This window comes from Narcine bancroftii, chromosome 2, assembly GCF_036971445.1.
Source record: "Narcine bancroftii isolate sNarBan1 chromosome 2, sNarBan1.hap1, whole genome shotgun sequence".
Taxonomy (NCBI): domain Eukaryota; kingdom Metazoa; phylum Chordata; class Chondrichthyes; order Torpediniformes; family Narcinidae; genus Narcine; species Narcine bancroftii.
In genome coordinates this window covers 34,404,766-34,428,483 of record NC_091470.1, presented here as the reverse complement: position 1 = coordinate 34,428,483, position 23,718 = coordinate 34,404,766, and the positions used below count along the sequence as shown (strand labels likewise).

General features: G+C 39.1%; 1 protein-coding gene across 1 annotated transcript in view; it reads left to right on the top strand.

Annotated features, from left to right (window-relative positions):
- Positions 1 to 15,369, top strand: part of LOC138753357 (rho-related GTP-binding protein RhoJ-like) — a 57,577-nt gene extending 42,208 nt beyond the window's left edge. Inside the window, exons 3-5 of the mRNA XM_069916254.1 lie at positions 3,848 to 4,012; positions 5,008 to 5,103; positions 7,329 to 15,369. Of these exons, the coding sequence (XP_069772355.1) occupies positions 3,848 to 4,012; positions 5,008 to 5,103; positions 7,329 to 7,475 (408 nt within the window). The 3' untranslated portion in view covers positions 7,476 to 15,369. The remainder of the gene's footprint in view (positions 1 to 3,847; positions 4,013 to 5,007; positions 5,104 to 7,328) is intronic.
- The last annotated feature ends 8,349 nt before the right edge of the window (positions 15,370 to 23,718 follow it).

Here is a 23,718-nt window from a genome sequence, read left to right as displayed (position 1 = left end):
GGTAAAGTTGATGTTCTTCCAAGTTCTGTACAGTTCCTATTTATTCTATTTTTGTTGCGGTTTTCATGTATTTTAATTTGACTCATCAGAGATACCTAATTTCCCACTGAATTCTTGCCTGGAGAATGATACGTGGGCAAGATGATATCTTATTAAATGGCCATTTGGCTTCTCCTTCAAATCCTGAGCTGAGGGAACTGCTGCTGACCACCCGGCAGGTCAACAGTGGGTGAGTCAGTTATCCTGGCAGCTACAGTAAAACCCCTGGTATCCGGTACCTAAGGTGATTGGTAGATGCTGGATGAGTGAATTATCCAGTTGCTAAGACTGTGTGTTGCATGAATAGAGAGCTAACAATGAGGCACTCCAATTTTAAACATCTGTATTATTTACCCATTTATTTTCCGCAATTTTTTTTTGCTGGTTGCTTGAGGTTGCCGATTGCCTGAATTCCAGATAACAGTGATCTTACTGTATTAGACTCAGTCATATCTACAGATTAAGCAATGAATGAGAGAGGACAGCGAAAAAGATGTCATTGGATGTTGAGATGCTGTTCTTCGAAAGTCAGTGACCCACCCTATCACCCTTAATTAGGATCAAGATCTACTTCTTTAAGAACACTGCAGAAGCGCAGACCTCAGGTGATCACTCTGAAGCCTCGAGCGCAATTATCAGACCGTGGTTGATCTGGGTGTACTTGGTTGCACCTCACCCAGCACACTCTGGCTTCCTACCATGTTCAGCTTGGTTAAGAGTGGTAGCTTCCAGATTTTTCCAGTTGCTCCAGTTTCCTCCCTCACCACAAACACATGCAGGTTGGGAAGTTAAGTCGCAATAAATCTCCCCGATTGTGTAGCTGAGTGGTAGAACCTGAGGGCAGTTGATCAGAATGAGGGAGCAGAGTATCAACATAGGAAATAAAAGGGTGGATGCTGATAGGTGTGATGTGGATGGACTGAAGGTGCTGTTTCCTTGCCGTCTCTCCCTGTGATTCATGGGATCAGCTTCACTCTAGCCATTGATGACTGAGAATACAACTTTGCACTTTGACATATTATTGTTTAAGGATTAATTTTCTTTTAATACTATCATGTTCCCCTACCCACCAAAAAAATTGGAATCTAATTCATAAAATGAGAATTAAATATATACTGCGGTTGTATTTAAATTACTTCCTTTCAAAGTGATGCAAAAAAAAATTCACTCTGGATAAGAAAAGCCCATAAGTTAATAATTTAATGTTTTATCTTGTTGGCTTTCTCACCAATGCTCTGCAATTAATGAGAGACCTAATTTTGTAATACATAACATTGGAACTTGTTCTCCACATTAATTTTTATGTTTATTGAAGTTAGATTCCCTTGGCTATATAAGCATCACATTTTTGGCAGCAGTGTTTTGGAACCCATTAAATTAGACATTTTAATGTTAAACACTTTTTTTAAATCAATGCTTTTTAACTCTATCTATGGACACGTGGCAATGCTTGCAGGATAAAATTGCTTGGATGCAAGGGTGACTTTGTAATCTCAAACAGTTCAGTTCTCCAGCAAGACACAAATACCTTGTATTCATTTTGTCCTCCAGCTGATAGAAGGGGTGTTGGTGATACTCTTGCAGTGATATCAATTGGTCATTGTGGTCCTGTAGGTTGATCAAAGGATATTTATTCTCCAGGTGGCAGAGAAAACTTACAATAAGACTTGAAAATGCAATTACTGATTTAAATTTTTGGATCAGAGGTCGATCCACAGGAACACAAGAGCAGCAGAGAGGATCACTGGGGTCTCCCTTCCCTCCATCAGTGGGATATACTGGGATTGTTGTCTGAAGTGGGCTTGCAAAATTGTTGACGACCTCTTCCACCCTGCATACAGCATCGTTCAGCTGCTCCTGTGGGGCAAGAGATGTAGGAGTATCAAACCCAGAATCACCATGCTGAGGAACAAGCTTCCTCCCATGGAACTGCTGAACAGCGAATGAAACTGTTCATACAAACCCTACGAGATTCTACTATTTAACAATATTTTTATATATACATGCTGCATATTTTTCTGTGTGTGTGTTATGACCTGCGTGTTTTGTACCGAGGGCTGGACAATGCTGTTTCATCAGGTTGTACCTATCTCGGCTGCACCATTTCATCAGATGCAAGGATCGACAATGAGATAGACAACAGACTCGCCAAGGCAAATAGCGCCTTTGGAAGACTACACAAAAGAGTCTGGAAAAACAACCAACTGAAAAACCTCACAAAGATAAGCGTATACAGAGCCGTTGTCATACCCACACTCCTGTTCGGCTCCGAATCATGGGTCCTCTACCGGCACCACCTACGGCTCCTAGAACGCTTACACCAGCGTTGTCTCCGCTCCATCCTCAACATCCATTGGAGCGCTTACACCCCTAACGTCGAAGTACTCGAGATGGCAGAGGTCGACAGCATCGAGTCCACGCTGCTGAAGATCCAGCTGCGCTGGATGGGTCACGTCTCCAGAATGGAGGACCATCGCCTTCCCAAGATCGTGTTATATGGCGAGCTCTCCACTGGCCACCGTGACAGAGGTGCACCAAAGAAAAGGTACAAGGACTGCCTAAAGAAATCTCTTGGTGCCTGCCACATTGACCACCGCCAGTGGGCTGATAACGCCTCAAACCGTGCATCTTGGCGCCTCACAGTTTGGCGGGCAGCAACCTCCTTTGAAGAAGACCGCAGAGCCCATCTCACTGACAAAAGGCAAAGGAGGAAAAACCCAACACCCAACCCCAACCAACCAATTTTCCCTTGCAACCGCTGCAATCGTGTCTGCCTGTCCCGCATCGGACTTGTCAGCCACAAACGAGCCTGCAGCTGACGTGGACTTTTTACCCCCTCCATAAATCTTCGTCCGCGAAGCCAAGCCAAAGATTTGTACAATAATAAGATGGATCTTCAACTTAAAGCTAAACTATAAAATAATTCCATTCCAATGGTCTCAAAAATAAAAACTTTAAAATCTAGAGACATAACGTTCTTCAGATGTTAGAATCTGAAAGAACAAACTGCGGACGGACTGAGGGATGAGGGAAGAATCGAGGCCTTTGGCAGGATCTCATCCCAAAACTTTGACAATCCCTTCCTCTCCTCCCACATGCTGCTTAACCCTTGAAATTCGTTCAGCAGGTGTGTTTTCTTTTACTGAAAATTCTCTTTTAGTTTCCAATCGAAGTGCTGGAGAAAATGTTTTGTTAAATTGTTGATTTGCTGCTTGACAAAATGTAGCCAGCGGCTATGCTTTGTAAGGTGACTGAAGAAATTCAGTATGTCACCGAAGACTCGTAAACCTCTTCAGGTGTATCGTGGAGAGTATTCTGGCTAGTTGCATCACTGTCTGATATTGGCACCAACTCTCAGGACAAGAATAAACTCCAGAGGGTTGATAACTCAGTCTGCGACATCACAGGCACTGGACTTCACTCCATCGAGGACATCTACACGGGGCGGTCTTAAAAAAGCAGCCCCATCACCCAGGCCATTCCTTCTTCACTTTGCTACCATTGGGGAAAAGGTACAGGAGCCTAAAAACAGCACAAGGACAGTTTCTTTCCAGTTGCCATCAGTTTCCTGAAAAATCAATGAACTGAAGGCACTGCCTTACTTTTCGTGAACTGTTATTTTTATTTTTTATAATAATGATCTGATGGTTATAATATGAAAGTTTTCACTATAATGTGCTGCAAAACATCGAATTTCATGACTATAAATTCTGATTCAATAATAGAACAAAATTAATCTGAAGTTACACACACTGGTTTGGAATTGACAGCTTTTAATTCTTACTCCGTATCTCATGTTATTACACAGGAGGACTATAATGAATTGCGACCTTTTTCTTACCCAAATACTGACGTGTTTTTGATCTGTTTCTCTGTGGTAAATCCTGCGTCTTACCATAATGTGCAAGAAGAATGGGTGCCTGAGCTTAAAGCATGTATGCCACATGTGCCTTATGTATTGATTGGAACACAGGTATGGTCATTTGATTGCCACTGACTAAGAATGGAATTTCTTTTATTCTGACCTTGGCTTTCAGGAGAACATTAAAGGAAATAATTAGAAAATTGATTAAAATAGCAAAAGACTAAAATAGTGAAGATAAATAAACATATATAACCACTTACAGCACAGAACAGGCCAGTTCGGCCCTACTAGTCCATGCTGTAACAAATCCCCACACCACTGACCAGCACCTGGTCCATACCCCTCCAGTCCTCTCCTATCCATGTAACTATCCAGTCTTTCCTTAAATGATCTCGCCTCGACCACGACTGTCGGAAGCTCATTCCACATCCCTACCACCCTTTGCGTAAGGAAATTTCCCCTCATGTTCCCCTTATAATTTTCCCCCTTCAATCTTAAACCATGCCCTCTAGTTTGAATCTCCCCCTTTCTTAATTGAAAAAGCCTATCCACATTTACTCTGTCTGTCCCTTTTAAAATCTTAAACACCTCTATCAAGTCCCCTCTCAATCTTCTACGCTCCAGAGAAAAAAGCCCCAGTCTGGACAACCTCTCCCTGTAACTCAGACCCTGAAATCCTGTCAATATTCTCGTGAACCTTCTCTGCACTCTCTCTATTTTGTTTACATCTTTCCTATAATTTGCTGACCAAAACTGCACACAGTACTCCAAATTTGGCCTCACCCATGCCTTGTAATAAATGTGCATTGATTACATGTTTTAAAAGTTGCCAACTGCACGGCTGTCCTCAATGTATTTCTTCCATTTATTTAGATTAGATTCGATTCAACTTTATTATCATTGTGCCAAGTAACAAGACAAAGCCCAATGAAACACAATTAGCATCCAACCAGAAGTTTTTTTAAAAATAGTGCAATCTATGAGTTACTTTGAAAATAATGCATGTAAATACCTTAGTAAATACTAGTGAATAATATGTAAAGTTAAAGAGTTTAAAAGTGAATATGAAAACCTTAACATGATCTTATCAAATATGTTGTTAGATTGATCTCAGAGATGATTCCAAAACATTGGCTCGATTAATTCATATGAAGGAAAAACCTATCACATATGAACAGGGTGTGAAACTGGCAAAAGAGGTAATTTTTTTTTTAGACTTTCACTTTAAGTTGCCAATCAAGTTTGTCAATACTTGTACACCTCATCTATAAATATGCTGGTGTTTTGCAAATTTGCATTGAGTAACTAGACTTTTCTGTAATGTAGTCAGACCCAGCTCAGAATAATGGACGGTTTCTCTACAGGTTAGTGTCAGAGTTTCTTTAACGACACTTTCAAAGTTCCTTAAAGGGGAAGGTTCTTTTATATGGGGAAATGTGCTAGCAATAAAATATTACTGCTGATATGAGTAAGTCACAGATTATCAAATGCCATTTTCGTACATAATCATGTAGCACAGGAGGGCCATTTTTATCTGTGTTGGCTCAATGAATGAAATCCTGTTAACAATGCTTCTTTTTCTCAGTTTTCTTGTTTTTACCAATATATTATTTCCTTTGTTTTGTAAATTATTGCCAAATCTACTTCTGTGAAGCAATAATAATATTGTTAACTAGAATTCTAGCTTGCAATCACGGCAGAAACCAATTGACAAGATCTACTCTCTTCAAAGAAGAATTTTCAGTGAATTTATAAATCTTGAAACAGACCCTTTGTGCATTGTTTAATCTTAGAAACACACGAGACTGCAGATACTGTAATCTGGAGCAAAAAAAAAACAAACTGCTGGAGGAATTCAGTGTTTCGAGTGGCGTCTGTGCGTTGGTGGAGGAATTGACAGCTTTTCGGAGTAGAGATGCAAGACGGCCAGTATAAAGGGAAATGGGCAGGGTGGACACGGGGGCCATGAGGTGATAGAAGGGATGAAGGACAAATGAAGCCAGGTGGGGTGAAGTTGGGAGACAGACAGGTGAGTGATAGGTGGAGGCAGACAGAGAGAGATAGGGGGAAACGCAGGTGAAGACAGGTGGCGAGAGGGAATTTCATCCTGCTCCTCCTCTCTCCCTCATTTGATTCCATTTGTCCAACCTCCTTCGCCCCTCTGTCCTTAATCTAAGCAATGTGCAATGGTTGAATTTCACAATTCTGACAGATAATCTAATAAAAGGTTAATATCATGTTTAATAGTGAAGAGGAAAACAACTTTTGTGAACTCTGGAGTTCCTGGTGAATGGTTTTGGATGGAAACATTGACATCTATTGATCAATAGAAACATCTATTGCCAACCTAACCCACTGAGTTCCTCCAGCATTTTGTCCATGTATTTCATAGAAATCACTTTTTCAAATCATTTCAGCATGAATAAAGCGACTGCTTTCACAGAATGTTGACCAAATCTTTCAATAATGATAAACAAGGTTACAGGAAATTCAAAAAAGCTGGTCATGTCCACTAGAGCTACAACTGGATACATTCAGATCAACTGACAATAAATGGTGGATGCTGGATAAGTGTATTTTCCAGTTGCTTGAGACGGTGCCTAACTAATACACCTTCAAGAATAAACAGTGTAAAAAAAAAACCAAAGACAAAAAAAAACTAAACTCTACTTACACTGAAAACCTTCACTTGCATGAATATATAAACCTTAAAACATTACATTTTATTTTCAGTCGCATTCTTTGAAAATATTTAACTGTCTTCGCATCTCCAGGTTCATCTCTTCCCACCCCTACCACCACACTGAGCTGCCCAAAAGATGAACAATAATGTAATAGATAATTAACACACCCCACACCCCCCCCCCCCCCCAACAAGTTGCAGAAAAAACCTCTGATTCTTACTAAGCCGGGATAAGGAGACACTTTAAGAGAGTCACCCCAATGCCGAGTGGCATCAATCAGCTCTTCATCCTGGGCGACAACATTGCTGTTTCACACAACCTTATTTCAACAGCTACTACGAGCAAAGCACGACCAAGGCCCTCCGCTGGCTGAATATTTGCTCCCATCTTCAGAGGACATTTACTTTAACAATTGTAAACTTGCGTATTTTTACCTATTGTATTTTATTCTTATTTATTTTAAATATTTTTACTTATTTTCCTCAATTTTTTTTACCAATTACTCGAGACTGGTGGTTGCTTGAATTCCAGGTACCTGGGGTTTTACTGTATATTTTAAATGTTAAAATAAGTTCTCAGGATGTATAGTTGCACTATAACATATGGCACTCACACTTGATTAAACATCATAAATCAACCAGAGGGGGATGTCTAATTAGTCTGTTTTTGGTGGGGGGGTGGGAGGGAGAGATAAAATAGCCTTTTTCTGCATCTTGTGAATGTGTTTCTGCTTCTTTCAGATTGGAGCACAGTGTTATTTGGAATGCTCTGCACTCACACAAAAAGGCTTAAAAACCGTTTTTGATGAAGCAATTTTGACAGTTTTCCACCCCAAAAAGAGGAAACGGGGTTGTACAAAATGCCGTACATGTTGTGCAATTGTCTGACAGAATCCAAGAGGACAAAAGAACTTTATAACAAGAGGACGACTAACAAGAACGAAGCTGATTGTACAAACAAATAGCATTTTTTTGGAAGTTTTTGGAAAAGGAAAGCATTCCTTTCCTTGTTCCTTGATACAATGAAGAGATGGAGATCGGGTCCAATAGGAACAGCTGCAATAGTGGACTAACAAAGTATCAAACCTCACAGATGTCATATTACCGTAGTTTACTGCTAACTGATATCCACTTTTCAATTTGCCAGGTGTGCATCTTTTCTCAAGCCTGGCTGGAAAGTGCTGAGCCATTGTTTAAAAGAACCGTTCCTGTTTTGGCAAGGATGTGACTAGAAACCCTAAGAAGCAGTAGAAGCAAAGGTGCTGTATATGGGTGCATTGAAGCACCACAGTGGAACACTGTTACTTTCAGCCAAAGCTTTTCCGTGGCCTTATACAGTTTATTATAAGCACATTCGGCAGTTTGAAGACCTCAGTAGTACTTGTTCATACAGTACTGCCTTTCTGGAGCTACTGTAGGTGAGCACTAATGCAATTTGCTGTAGCCTTCTGAATTCTTGTAGGACATAAAAATCAACTTGCGGTTGTGCAAGCCATTATTTTAGAAGCACAGTTTTTGTGATTGTTTAAACTAATACCAGCATTTTAATTTTAATTTAAAGCCAGATATATAATCATATTATCTTGGGTTCTCAATTGCATGATGTGGAACAAGACTCGAAATAATCCATGCTTTAGCAACCCAATGTTTTTATAGTTTTTACAGCATCTGATGCCTTGCGTGCAGTCTTACTTTAACCCGTTGATGGCAGAGATTTAGCTAAAGAATAAAAGTACCAAGTTACATGTTAGTGTTACCAGACTTTATGTGTGGAGTAAGAATACTTAACAAGTGGGTTGTGGTCTCTCGCAGTGGGCTGTAGGTGCATGGCTTATAGGAAGACTATGGTGACATTGTTGAACAAGAAGGAGATGTTTCCACTGGAGGAAGAATGCATTTAAAAAGCTTGTGCAATTGTTGGCAAAGAGTGACATTACTGGAAGCTTGGGATTGCTACCCGCTCATCAATAGCTACAGGGAGCATGCTGAGGCTTTACGATTATAAACTAGAAATGGGGCAGGGTGGGGGGGACTCAATACTTTGCCATCATTGGCATGTGTTTTAAGAAATGGTCATTAATTTTCTTCAGGAACTTCAGTGGATGAAGAAAATATATTTTTTTTAAATGATAAAGGAGTAAACATTTCAACATTAGTGGGGCTGTTGTCTAGAAAATCATGATCGATCACAAGGCAGAAGAATCGATTCCTTGCCTTGAGCTAGCAGGCTTTCTGTGAAGAAAGTGCAAACATCTCTAATCTGCCTGTAACGTTTGTGTAAGGTTTAATTCGGATTACAATGTAAATGATGTCAACACTTTGTCATTATAACTACAAGCTGGACAGAATAATCAATTGAAGTTGTGATCGTTCTGACAGCCATTTTTCCACATGCGCAGCGCACAGAAAGCAAAATGGCTTTGTTTAAAACAAAATAATTATAGCTCTGAAGAGCAATTTCAATCAGGTTTTCAAAATTGCAATACTCATGTAGTTTATAGGCTTCATTGGCCTGGATGTGAAAGTCAACAATTGAGCATCATTGCTGACTTGTGTCTTTCTGAAAAGCTGCCAGTGTTATGGGTTTTCCCTTGCCCAACATTCTTTTCTATACATGATTTCTGTGGGATCACTGACATCCAGCTCATCAAACAGGCTGAAGGATAATTGCATTGGAGGAAAAAAAAACATTTTAGTGTTTCATAAAACTAGGAGGGCTAACACATAACTATTATTCAATAGTTTAAACATTTTACAGAGCTTGAAGTAGCTTAGAATATATGCATATGATTAATGTAGGAGCTAAAATATCATTACTTTTTAAATGTATTATATTTTAAAAATATTTATTTTAGGGAATTACAATCCATAAAACCATTTGACAAGTGGTAATAATGGCTTGGTATGCAATTAAATACACCTCCACATCCAAAAACAAAGCATAACATGGTTAAAGTATTTTGCAGAAATATTCGTTCATGAATATCTAATTTTTTTTTGTCTTTTAAAATTATGATGCAAAATTATGCCCCCCACCCCCCCCCCCCCGCCCATTCAGAGGCAGAAAATCAATAGCAACAGCCTCTGGTTCAATCTTTAGATGCACATCTCCACTGACTAGAAATTAGTTTCATGGTGTAGCGTTGGCAGATGCTGGCAATTTCACCATTAAAGTACCAAAATCAGATATTCAAATCTGGTATGATTTGCTACATAAGAGTTTCCAACTCTTTCTCCCATCTTACACTCTATATTCTATTTGAATGTTTATTGTGTATTTCTATCCATTACATTTTCCAGATGCTTATTAAATGATTAGGAGCATAATTCATTACTCCGAGCTTAGTGTTAAGCAGTTTATAGTTCTTCCCGTTGTATTACAAAATGCATAAGCATATTCCCATTCATTTGACACAATATTTCAATGCCATCAGTTAGTCTCTAATCAAATATCCACATTAATCATAATGGAGGTTAAAAAAAAATCCAGTATTTCCAGCTGAATTGTAGTTCACCACCTCCACCGCTTCCTAATTATATTATTAGTTGGAAAATGTAATGTCTGAGGTGCACTTTTTACACTTGACAAGAGCCAATGTTAACTAGTGAGCAGATTGATGTATTCCCCATATTTTTTCAGAACCCATGTTCAGGAATTAGTTTTCTTAATTGTCATGTTATCTTAATGTGAATCTAGGAGTGCTGTCGATTTTTCTTCCTGGCATCATGTGGCGAAATATCTCTCCAAACTAATATGAAACTTGTTGGACTTGATTCATATATGCAAAACATTAACATTCAAGTTAGGCTTGCTGGTCTTGATTAGAAAGCCGTGAAATAGTATTTTCAAATTAGCACAAAAAAATGAAGGAGACCCAAAGAAATCTGTGAGTAACTAAATCTTCCAGAGTATGTCATTGAAGTAGGAGGTCATGGTAAATCAGAATATTGTTGAGATAGGCAATACTTAGTTTATTTCCAGAAGAACCAGGCACTTAACAGTAGTTGGAACAATGAATTTGAGATTGTATTGATGCATGGGATAGATCATGAACTGAGGAGATGTGTTTCTAAACACAGCAAATACTCAGGAAAAAAAATTGCATTGCCAATAAGCTTGTGTTGCAGAACTGAGCATGCATTATGCTTAAATAGTTGGAAATGCACAGTAGCATTCAAATGAACCATCTTGGAATCCTTGATTAGTGGTTTTGACATAGTACTATATCATTGCATTTCAGTACTCTGCAAGCAGCAAAAGTCAAACAGAGAACAGCTGTTTTCAATTAAAATTGATTAAGATACACCTTCATGCAACTGAGAGTCTGATCCAACCATTCTATTTCTGCTAGAACACAAAACATCCTTTTAAAAAAAAATCTTCCTCTTCTGTGCTGGCAAATGGACTCTAACTTGCTCCCATTTGGACTTTGTCATTTCTTGCTCCCCATAAGTGACCACAGCATATAGAATCACTTAACTTCCTGCCCTTTGGAAATCTTAATGCCATGCCCTTCTTCCTTTGCATCTCACTCTCAAAAGCCATCACTCTGCTGCAAACAACCACTCCACTCTTCTCCCAATGACCTTTCCCAACTGCTTCTTTCCTTCCTTAATGAGCCATTTCACTCTACACAAGAGCACTTGAACAGAATCAGGTTGTAACAGTGTCATGATAACTTGACTATGGCTTTGTCCTCAGCACATTAGTGTGGTTTGAATAATTTTGTTGGTATAATGTGCACTAATCAACTTTTTGTGAAAAAGTAATGGAGTGGAAAGGTAAAACCGATGTGAATAAAATGAAAGGACCTGGGGTTCCTTACCTGTGGGACTTTATGAAAGGTATAGAAAGATGAAGGAACTTGTTAATTGAAAAGGGTACTGAGAGATTTGTGGAAATGGCCTCTGATAGAAATTAACCACGAGCAAAGATCTTGATAAACTTATCATTTGGTTGCTGTAAATGCAAGCAACATTTCATTTTGATGCCATATTTGAGGTCACCAAAATAACAAATATGGGAGATGTCCCTTAAAAATGTTATTGTAATATGATATAAACAGTAGAACTGACTTGCGCCTTTACGGATGGTTGACTGTTGTGGAAATGAGGGACATGGAGAGGGAGGTAGAAATGGGGGCTGAAGGGTTAAATGACAGTTTTGCGTCATGTTGCCCCTGTGTGGTGATCACACCCTAGGCTACATGGACCGTAACTATGACATTGACATGGACAGTTACTATGACCAATCAGTGATGTTAAAATGGAAGTCTATCATGGACTCATTAAATCATAGCAAGGTGCGGTGTGGAAATGGCCTCTTAAGCCCAAGAGGACTTTTCAGACCATCAACTATCCCATTACATGAATCCTACTTTTTATTCACCCTTCATTTTCATCAACCCCAACAGACTCGTCCACTCAACTAACCACAGATCCACCCAGAGAAACCCCACAGGGAGACGATGCAAATTCCACACAGAGAGCAGGGTTGAACCCAGGTCTCTTACACTGTGAGGCAGCAGGCTCTACTAACTATGTGGATTGCTCTTTGTTTGACCATGAATGAATAAAGTTTTGATCCAATTTCTGCTGGAAAGTCAGGAATATCTGCCCCATATTTGGGTGCAGTAACTGCCTGTTTGGAACATGGCTGGGAAATGCCATTTGCTTTGGGCTCAATCCAAACAAGAATTCCTTAATCCAATTTCCAGATGGGCAGGATTTCCAATGGAAATAGGTATGAACACTGAGCGTGCCTTTTCGATCCTTTTTTTCGGATTCAGGTTCAAGGCAGCAGATTTAAATTACATATAGAGTTGATGTGAAGGGAGGCAACTTTCTTTTCACCAGGAATGATTAAAAAGATTCTTAAAATTAAATATTTTTCCAGGGACAGGGTATTTCTGATGTGGATTATGTCACATATTTTTCTGAGAATGAATGCTGAATATTAGATCTACAAACATTAAGTTAGAATATAAAGAACACACTTGTGACCCAACAGCTACTCCAACTGAGCAACACATCTGGAACAAATTAAATATTGTTAAATCCACTTGATTTCTTTTACTAATATACTCAACAGGAACACATCTTGCTTTCTATTTACATGATGCCTGAAATTCATTTGGATTCTTTTAAGAGCAAACTGCAAATGAAGACTTACCATTCAGATTAACAAAGAGACTCAGGTGATAAATGGGAATGGCATCCACTGAAAGAAACAGCAAAGTTGTCATCTATCGATACACAGTGGAGGGAGGACAATGAATCATAGAATTGGAAAAAGCATTACAGCATCTTAAGTAAACTTATTCATATTAGCTATTGATTGGATTTGCAATTCTCGGGGCGACCTCTAGCGCCGAACTATAATTTGGTTTCATTTGGTGTCTATTAGATGTCTAATGACCACCTAAACCCATTTTTACAAACATTTGGCAGCAAAATAGCATCAAAGTAGCATTTAATTTGAGTTTCTATCTATTTTAAAGCAATGACTGTTCATCTTGTTCATGCCTTTCATTGTTGGTTCTTCTAATAGATACTGTATGCTGCTGTTTGAGAAACTGGAATCTTACTTATTCAGTTGGTTGCCTGCACTCAGTACTATTAAAAATAATGAGCTTGTGATCTTTCCTGAAGAGTTTTTCGCCTTAAATCTTTGGAGTCTTCCAATGACTAGTTTAATTATTTAGTCAGGAAATTGCTGTAGTTTTCTCATAATGCCTATGCAAATTCTTTGAATGTGTTAATCATTTTGTGCGAGTTGAATAGAATATATTTCACTCTCTTATAGTTGTCTCTTTTTTTTCCAGGTAAAAGTTATTAAGTTAATCAGATACTTTAGAGAGTTGCTTTCGTTCCATTCAAATTTTTTGTGTAATTTCACTCAGGATATAAATCTGAAGCATGCATGGTAGAGTTGCTCAATTGAAATGCGGATACAGCTAAGTGTTCTTTTGGGAAAAAAAACACAAGATTCTTTTGATGAACGACCTTGCCAATTTAAAAAAAAAAAAATGTCTGTCTGATACCAGGCATTAAAGTTGTCCAGGTTCCACTGCATAGTTTTTATCTACTGCAATTTCGAACTGGGGCTACGCTAATATGAAGGAGATTTGGAGGAATCTCTTTTCTAGATGTTTTTGCTGGGATCTTCTTTAATCGTATTGTTACAAAAATAAATAACTCCTTTATACAACTTATTAGTGAATTACAGGCTCTCTCGTCAATTCTCATTTTCAGCATTTATTAACAATTGTGTATTAATCTTTTTTAAAAAAAATCAAATGAACAGGTGAATCGAATGTTGATTTTATCTTTTGATCTTGGAAAAATGTAGTCAAATAATAATACTAATCTTGACTCTTTAATTTTAACTGAAAGCATTTTGATTAACAGATATTAACATGTATCAAATGTGCAATGTCCTACATTATGTTCCCATTTCACTCTAAAGAAGACTGTCCATAATAACTGAATGTTATAGCTATTAAAACACACTACTATGAATGGTAGAAATGGTAAATTGAAACTGAATTTTTGGGACTCCTCAACAGGTCAGACACAATCTGTGGAAAGGAAATAGTGTGTGAAAGGTCTCTGATGTGAAACTTCTCTCTCCACAGATGCTACCTAACTTTTGAGTATTTCCAGTGTTTCCTGTTTTTAAAACACTAAGTACATGAATTGTAGATTGGAAATAAATTGATGAAAACCATATTAGGGGTAAATTAATGTGGATCAGCTGTACAACGGTATTTCTTGCAAGAATTGATATGGTATCTTGATTTCTCAATACACCATTAAATTATGAAAACTATTGGCTGTTGTTTCTTTCTCATTTTTACTGATAAATTCCAATGGTGATTTTTTTCTTAACTTAGATTATCAAATAGCTGATCCTCAGAATTCTTTTAAATTTCCTTACGAATTCAGTGTTCTTTTTGTTTCATGAGTAATTCCATTAGTTGTGCTTCCAGAAGCTCATCAGGTTGGATTTTAAAACTGTCATAACTTCACAGGTTAATATATGCTTATTTTAGGAGTTAAATCCGTTAGAAATCAGGGTAATCAAAGAGCAAGCAAGCTTTAAAATATATCGGGTAACTTTTTTTTCCACCATGTCAATGGAGGAATAATAGTTAAAATGTGTTGTTAATATAATATGTCCTGTGTGCTGTTATTATATGTTGAAGCAAAATTGTATTGTTAATAAACCTTCATATATATGTTTCAAGCTATTAAAATGGGAATGTACCACTGATCTGACATCTAACCAAATGGTTCAACAATCGTACTGTATATTGCTAAGAACTAAATCATGTGGACTTTAATAACTGCAATGAGTTTTCAATCCCAACCCAAGAGAGAAATTAAAATCATGAATTTTAATTTTCACAAATGAGCATTCCTGAAACTTAGTATTGTTGGACAACAGCTGGATGAAATTCTGTGATCGGAGTTTATGGTATGATTGATATATTGTATCATCCAAGAACATCATGTTAGTGCCTTAATATTGTTACCATATATTGGGTAAATGCAGGTATTAAATGTTCAGAAGCAGGCAATATCTTAAGAACAATAGAAATGCAAATTCCACATGGTTTAATATGCAGAAAACAATGTGTAATTAATCCCATGTTTCCTTTTAATTTCTATGCAACAGGTTCAAATATTACTGTATTAATGGCAATTGCCATATGTTTAATTTTGTTTAATTCTGTTTATTGTGCATTTTTTTGTTGAAAGTAAAAGTCTATTGGATATAGCTGTCTGGCAATCTTTTGTTCTCAACTTGTATGGAATCATGTTCCATACTGCAGAATTTTGATAAAATGAATTATCACCTTTTTTCACCAAAAATAATTTTTATTCACAATAAATTATTTACAAAAGGAAAACCAATCAAAGTCTCTTCGCACCCTTCGATTCATATCCATACATTCCATCACTGCACATTGTTACATTCGTTCCCTCCATTATTACCACTGTGACACTTTGTTGTCACTCCTCTCTTTGATGTTCGAGGGGCTTCCCCTCAGTCTCAACCCCTCAATGCTCAGTAAAAGAGCTTTAGACTGTGATCCTTCCCACAGAGCCCTTGCGTTGGCTACGCCAAGCCTCCGTGCGATCCTCAGCACGTACTCTTGCAGCCTGGAATGTGCCAGTTAGCAGCATTACCTCACTGACATCTCCATGTGCTGAAAGAACAACAGGTTTCAGATAGACCAAAGTCTGTCTTTCACCGAGTTGGTCTTCCAGCAGTTCTGGATGTCTGACTCTGTATGCGTTCCTGGGAACAGCCCGTAAATTAGAGAGTCCTCTGTCACATTACAGCCGGATATGAACTGTGTCAAGGACACTGGCATCCTTTTCCACACATTCTTTGTGAACTTGCATTCAGCAAAGAGATAGTTGACTGTCTACTCCACCACAGTCATCTTGGGGACTATATACATATGGTTGAATAGGTAAGATCTAAGTGGGAGGGATCCTCACCATCAGTCAGGCCAAGTCCTGCTGCTAGTTTGTGAGCATTGGCAATGAAGCATTTTACCAGATGACCTGTACAGTCTGGTGTGGGAACCACCCCACCATGTCCATTGAGTCCTCATCTCTCAGTGTCTGCAGGATGTTCCAAGCAGACCATTGCTGGTGGTCAAAGGTATTTGTCAATAAAAACTTTTTCACAAAGAATAGGTGGTGTGGAAAAATCCAGCTGACTGGGACATTGTGCAGAAAGGAGATTAGGCCCATCCTTGGCAACACATGGGCAGGTAGAACATCAGCACCTAGCAGCACTTGTGCCCTCGTACTTTGGTTCCACACACAGCCTGATGCAGCCACACATGAAGGTCATGTTGGGTACGTCCTTGCCCCTGTTGTCTGACAACTTGTACATGCCGACTCTTCAGATCCTTTCCACCTTGGTGCCCTATGTGAACCAGAAGGCTGCACTGGTGACTGCAGAGTGGAGGTGCAAGGGATGGGCCACACCTGCACCATGTACAGCAGTACTGAGAGCGCCTTGCACCTAATGACCAGGTTCTTCCCTGTTAGTGAGAGCAAGTACCCTTTCCACAGACCCAATTTCTGGTGGACCTTTGCAACCTGCACTGGCCAATTTTTGTTGCATGCTTCAGCCCCTCTAAACTGGGTCCCCAACACTTTTCAGGTAGTCCTATCTGACTGTGAAGGAGATGGTGGACTGGACAGACCAATGATTGAAGAGCATTACCTCGCTCTGGTTTATCCTGGCGCTTGATGCAGATTCAAAATGGCGGCAGATGCTGATCGGTCTGCAGTCAGCTTGTGTGCCCAAACATAAGACAGCTGTGTCATCCATGTATAGGGAGGCCTTGATGTGTGTGCCTCCATTGCTTGGAAACATCACTTCTCTTCCTTTTTTAAATTTTAATTTTCAATCTTATTTTTAACAATTATACAGAACACAAAACACTAAGGAAACCCCCACTTCCCTACCCTTCCTAAATAAACCCAATAAGGGAAAAAAAGAAAAACAAAGACACTGTACTAACATAGTGTTACATCCTTCAAAGAGCCCTTCTGGCTAACTAGAAATGGTCACATCCCTATAATGTCATCAATGAAGTGTCTATATATTCTAGGTAAGGCTGCCAAATTTTCAGAAAGATGTTGTATCCTTTTCTAAGATTATATGTGATTTTTTTTTCCCCCAAGAGGACTACAACTGTTCATTTCCAAAGACCATCTATCAATGAAGAGGGGAATCAGATTTCCATGTCACTGATATGCATTTCCTCACCACCCATAAAGTAATTTCCATAAAGTTAATTTGGGAATTAGTTAAGTATTTACTGACACTCGTGAAATTCCCCCATAAGCAAAGCTCAGGATCTAATGGGAAGGTGACTCCTGTGATCATGGTTAAGGTGTTACAGAGGTCATACGAAAAGAGCCTCAACTTTGTACAAAGCCAGGTAGAGTGCAGGAAGGAATCGACCTCCATACCACATCTGAAGCACATTTCTGACAATTCAGGTTTTGATCGATGTAGTTTCTGTGGGATGAGTTACAGTTGTTGGAGGAAATTACAGTGAACCCGAATGTACTGGTAGCTAACAAATTGTCTGGACATAAATCTGACCAGAACTGTTCAGCAATTGTTATGTTCAGATCTGATTTCCATCTCACTGTAGGTGTATGCAAATCTGGCTTTATAGGCCTTCATTCAGTGGTAAGGAATACATTTTAGAAATAAATTTACAGTTTCTCCACATCAGTAAGTACAGGTCATGTAAGGCCGAGGTTGGTTTTAAGAAAAGATCTTACCTGAAGATAACAGAAGAAGATCTTGCTGGATAACTCATATTTCTTCTTCAAAGGACATGAAAAGTCTTTTTTCATAACAGACTTCCAAATGCTGGATCCCTTTATGATAGCAAGTCTTCAGAATTTTGTTGTTTAGAGTCATGGGTATGAGTTCATTTTGTCTCAGAAGTGTTTTTGATGACAGTCCCTTTCAATCCAAGACTTCACACCATATTTTAATCAAATGCTTTAAAATAGGATTGCCTGTCCTGTTGGATGTCATCCTGGAGTTCCATTTATAAATAAAATCACTGAATACCTTTTTTTCAGGGAGTGCAATCCACTTTGTATCCAGGAGGGGACACCATCACACTCAAAAAAAAGATGAAATAAATAGCATCTGAGATGCCAAATAATAATTTTTAAAACTGGGTAATCGAAGGCCTCTTAATTATAATCCCATATTAATTTTCCCATGGATACTCTGGGCACTTTACAATTCCATATGAATTGTCCAATATGTTTGTTGAGGGTTTTGAAGAAAGTTTTAGGTAGTGAAATGGGCAAATGTTGGAAAAGATACTGTAACCTCAGTAATATATTCATGTTCACATAGTTGACTCCGCCAATTAGAGAAATAGGGCAAACTCATCCACCTACGCAAATCATCTTTAATTCTACTGAGTAATGGGAGTTAATTCAGTTTATACAAATTTTTAAGGTTATTCCAAGATATTTTATATCATTCAGAAGTCACTTAAGTGAACTTATTCGCTGATACTCAGTGTAATCAAAAGTTGTTAGTGGAGTAATTTCACTATTTTCCCCAATTCACTTTATATCCTGAAATAACACAATAGACATTTAATAATTTGGTGAGAGAGTTGGCAGTGTCTGTTAAATACAAAATTATGTCATCTGCCAGGAGGTTAATTTTATGATTTGTCTGATCTACTTTGAAACCTTTTATATCAAGATCCTGTCTAATTGCTTCAACTAGGAGCTCAATAACCAAGACAAAGAGTCCTGGAGACAAAGGGCAGCCCTGTTGACTCAATTTGCTCAAGGGGAAATGCTGTCAAGATCTGTCCGTTAGTAGTCATTTTGGCATGGTTTCATGATAGAGGGTTTTTTACCCAATTAATAAACAACTGCCCAAACCCAAAATTGGCCAAGACTTTAAATAAATATAGCCACCAGCCTATTGAGAGCCTTTTCAGCATCTAAAGCTGTAACTATACTAGGCTCAGTCTTAGATTTTGCATAGTGGATAATATTAAAGAGCCTATATAAATTGTTAGCTGAAAGATGTTTCAAAATAAAGTCACTCTGGTTTGGATTTATTAATTTTGTCAAATATTAGCCAAGCCTGTAGTCAGGGCCTTAGAGATCAATTTATAGTCTGAATTTAATAATGCAATGGGTTGAAATGAAGAGCACTTTAATGAAGAGCAGTAGAGAATTACTTGGGGAGAGTTTGAGTTTTAATAACCTCCATGATGATTAATGAGGATGAATAAATCCTTAAATTCTCTGTAAAATTCAGGGGAAACCATCTTCCCCTGGTGATTTATTAGATTGTAGTGAGCCTGGGGCCTTTTTGATTTCTTTTTGAGTGAAGGGAAGATCAAGATTCATTTGGTCTTCTTGGCCAAGTTTTGGCAATTCAACAGTGGACTAAAATTCATCAATCTTAGTCAGGTCTTCAGGAAATTCTGATGCAAATAAATTTGTTTAAAACTGTTTAAATGTGTCATTAATTTCTATTGGATAATATGAAACTGAACTCATTTCAGTTTGAATTACATTAAATATCCTTGAACATTCTTCTGCTCTCAGTTGCCAGGTCAAGACTTTGTTTGCCTTCTCTCCCAATTCATATATATGTTTCGTTCTTAAAATGGCTTTTTCAGTTCTATTACCGTGTAATATATTGTATTTTAGCTTTTTGTTTGAAAGCAATTGATGTAATTCCTTGGAACAAAAGTGTTCCAAATCCTTTACCAATTTCAAAATTTCTGCTTCTAGTTCTAATATTTCTGCCATGTATTTCTTCTTAATACCTAATAATATGAGATTATTTGTCCCCTTAATAAAATAAGCTTTTAGTGTGTCCCATAATATAAAACTATTGGGAAAGGAGGCACAGTTTGTCTCACAGAATAACTTTATTTGGTCCATAATAAACTTTCAAAATTAAATGTCATCTATATGAATTAGTTGGTTTTTCTGGCATCAAGGTAGACAAAGTCAAAGGTGGATGATCTGACAGGGTTCTAGAAAAGTATCCAGATTCTACTGTTCTATGAATTAACTGTGTTGACCACAGAAAAAAGTTAATCTTAGTATGAGCATTATGGGGGTAGGGATAGAAAGAATAGTCCCTGGTTTGAGGATGCATTTGTCTCCACATCTTTCATTAAAGTCAAGATAGTTTTGGCCGTTTTTGTTTTAGATACTGCCAAGGTTGAATTATTTTTTATTTATCAAAGTAGCTATCCCTATAGCTTTGGAGTTAAAGTATGATGATAATACATGTTAAGGCCTACTTCCAGGATGTGCAAATATGTTTGACAACAGCAGACTACACCACAGTGTGCTAATATCTCGAGGTGAGAATCATGGCCACTTGTACCATGTCCCTGCAAGCCTTCACCATGGCCATGGAGGTTATCATTAGATCATCACTATTGCTGGTCGGAAGGCAGTGCATAAGATCTGGCTTGAGGCCTCCACCTATCAGAGCATTTAGAACGTAGAACAATACAGTACAGTACAAGCCCTTCAGCCATCAATGTTGTGCTGACCCATGTATTCCTTCTTTAAAAAAGCTACTAAAATTCACTATCTCATAACCCTCAATTTTTCTTTCATCCATGTGTCTAAGAGTCTCTTAAATTCCCCCAATGTTTCAGCCTCCACCACCATCCTTGGCAAGGCATTCCAGGAACCCACAACACTCAGTGTAAAAAAAAACTATCCCTGGTGTTGCCCCTAAACTTCCCTCCCTTATCTTTGTACATATGTCCTCTGGTGTTTGCTGATCCTGCCCTGGGAAACAGGTGTTGGCTGTCCACCTATGCCTCATAATCTTGTAGACCTCTATCAAGTCTCCTCTTCTCCAAAGAGAAAAGTCCTAGATCTGCTAACCTTACCTGGTAAGACTAGTTTGCCAATCCAGGTAACATCCTGGTAAATCTCCCCTGCACCTTCTCCATTTCTTCCACATCCTTCCTGTAATGGTGTGACCAGAACTGTGGTGTTACCAAAGATTTGCAGGGTTGTAACATGACCTCTCTACTGAATTTAATCCTCCTAATAATGAATCCCAGCACCCCATAAGCCTTCTTAACTATCCCATCAAAAGCTATTATGAAAACTACAGCTTACTGTCTGGTTTTAATCTACCTGTTTTTAATCCATTATTTTTTCTCCTAGAGAGTCATGCAGGAATGCCACCACTTCCTTAGGTATTTTTTAGAATGTTCTCCCTCATCAGGGAGCGTGATCCTCAGCATTGTAGGATGGAATAGGGCAAACGGAATATCCTTATATTGAAGCTCTCTCTTAACTTGATCATACACTTTCCTGCATTTCATTAAGCTGGTTACACAGGTTGGGAAAAAAAGAGCAGAGTCTTATTATCATACATGATAGAACCCTTATGAAATGCCAGTTGATGAAGTAGACAAAGATGATGTGGTCAGACAATAATCATGACTTTTATTAGTAGAAACTCATGATACAATAATGAAAGACAATAGGTGCATACACAGTTATACCCAAGGGGAGTGTCCTTAACAATAGAGATAATGCACAGCCAATGTTAGTACAGCAAAGCTCGCCAGAGGGGAAACCGGAAGCTTGGCAGAAATTCACCACAGTCTCCCCCCGGCAGAAGAAGGGTTAAAATCAAAAGGACAGTTGCTAGGAAAGACTGAAGCAAGCGATACATGGATACCACGTTTGGCATTGAGAATACTCTAACAGTCAAAATACGCCAGAATCTAGCAAGCAATCGAAATATAATGAGATGTTTTATGAATATGTCAGCCTATCAGGTTGTTTACGAAGTCTGGTGCTTCTTCTCAAAACAGGTGGCTCCTTTGCAACCTTGGGAACTGGTACAGTTCCTGGGTCTGTAGTGTGGGAAGGTTGGACTTCTGAACCCGCTCCAGAATCGCCAGCGTGAGGCAGTGGAGCCTCAGCATGGCCATCTGAAAGCTTACTAGGGGGTCTCAGGCTGGGGGGGTGAGCCAAATCTCTCACACTCAGGCTGGGGGGGTGTGAGGAAGGGGTGAACCAGGTGAGGCCAGATCTCTTAGGGGTACAGTGTCAGTATTCCTGTCTGTGAATTTAACATGAGCGTAGTTGGGGTTGGTATGCAGTAGCTGAACTGGTTGGACTAGGGGATCTGTTTTTATGCGCCAGAGCGAGGCTCTTCAGCAGCACGGTTCCCGGCTCAGATAAACAGGCTGGCCAGTCCATCACAGTTCCTGATTTCCTAGGAAAGGCAAACATAAGTTCATGAGGTGTTTGATTTGTTGCAGTACACAATAATGACCGAATAGAATGTAGCACCTCAGGCAGCACCTCCTGCCACCGGGTAACCATGTGTTTTTAAAGCAAGATTAACAGTCTTCCAGACTGTAGCATTAGCCCGCTCGACCTTCCCATTGCCCTGCGGGTTATAGCTCGTGGTACAGCTGGTGGCAATCCCCTTTGGTAGCAGGGCTCGCCGCAGTTCAGCGCTCATGAATGCTGAGCCTCTATAGGTATGAATGTAATTGGGAAAACCAAAAATGCTGAAAATTCTGTCAAGTGACTTAATCACAGATGCTGACGAGTCGTCAGGGCATCGCAAAGGGAAACCTGGAATATTCGTCAATTACAGTAAGGAAATATACATTTTTATTGTTGGAAGGTAACGGCCCTTTAAAATCTAAGCTAATCCTCTCAAAAGATCAGGTTGCCTTGATGAGAGTGGCCTCCGGAGCTTTGAAGCATTGCGGTTTGCATTCTGCACAAACGGGACAGCTTTTAGTCAGTTTCTTGACTTCTTCCATAGAGTAAGGAAGGCTGTTAGCTCTTATATAGTGGAAGAACCTCGTGACTCCTGGGTGGCACAGTCTGCTATGAATCTCTTTTAGCCCCTCCAGCTGAGCACCAGCAGCAGATTGTGACAATGCGTCAGAGGGATCATTTAACCTGCCCGGTCTGTACTGGATCCTATAATTACAAGTTGAGAGTTCTATTCGCCAGCGTGCCATATCGTTCTTGATTTTACTTTTGTGTTTAGTACTGAACATGTAGGCTACAGATTTCTGATCAGTGACAAGAGTAAATTTTCTGCTGGCTAGAAAGTGCCTCTAGTAGCGGACAGCTTCAATAATAGCGTGGGCTTCTTTTTCAATGGCAGAATGTTTAAGTTTAGGTCTGCATAACGTGCGGGAAAAGAATGTCACAGGTCTGCCCTTTTGATTAAGGGTTCCTGCCAAGGCACAGTCTGAGGACGAGAGTGCTGCTTTGGCAATATCAACTTTAATTCTCTCGAAAGCCTTCAAGGCCATTGGAGAGAGAGGAAAAGATTTAGTGTCAAACAGAGGGCGTGCCTTTGTGGCGTAGTTCCGAACCCATTTGCAGTAGTAGGAAAAGAATCCCATACACCTTTTAAGAGCTTTTGCTGAGTCTGGGGGTGGTAACTTCTTGAGGGGGTGCCATTCTTTCCGGGTCGGGGCGGATTTTACCCTTGCGGACAACATAGCCCAGAATGGGTAGCTCTGTCATGTTGAACACACATTTTCCCTCGTTAAATGTAAGGTTG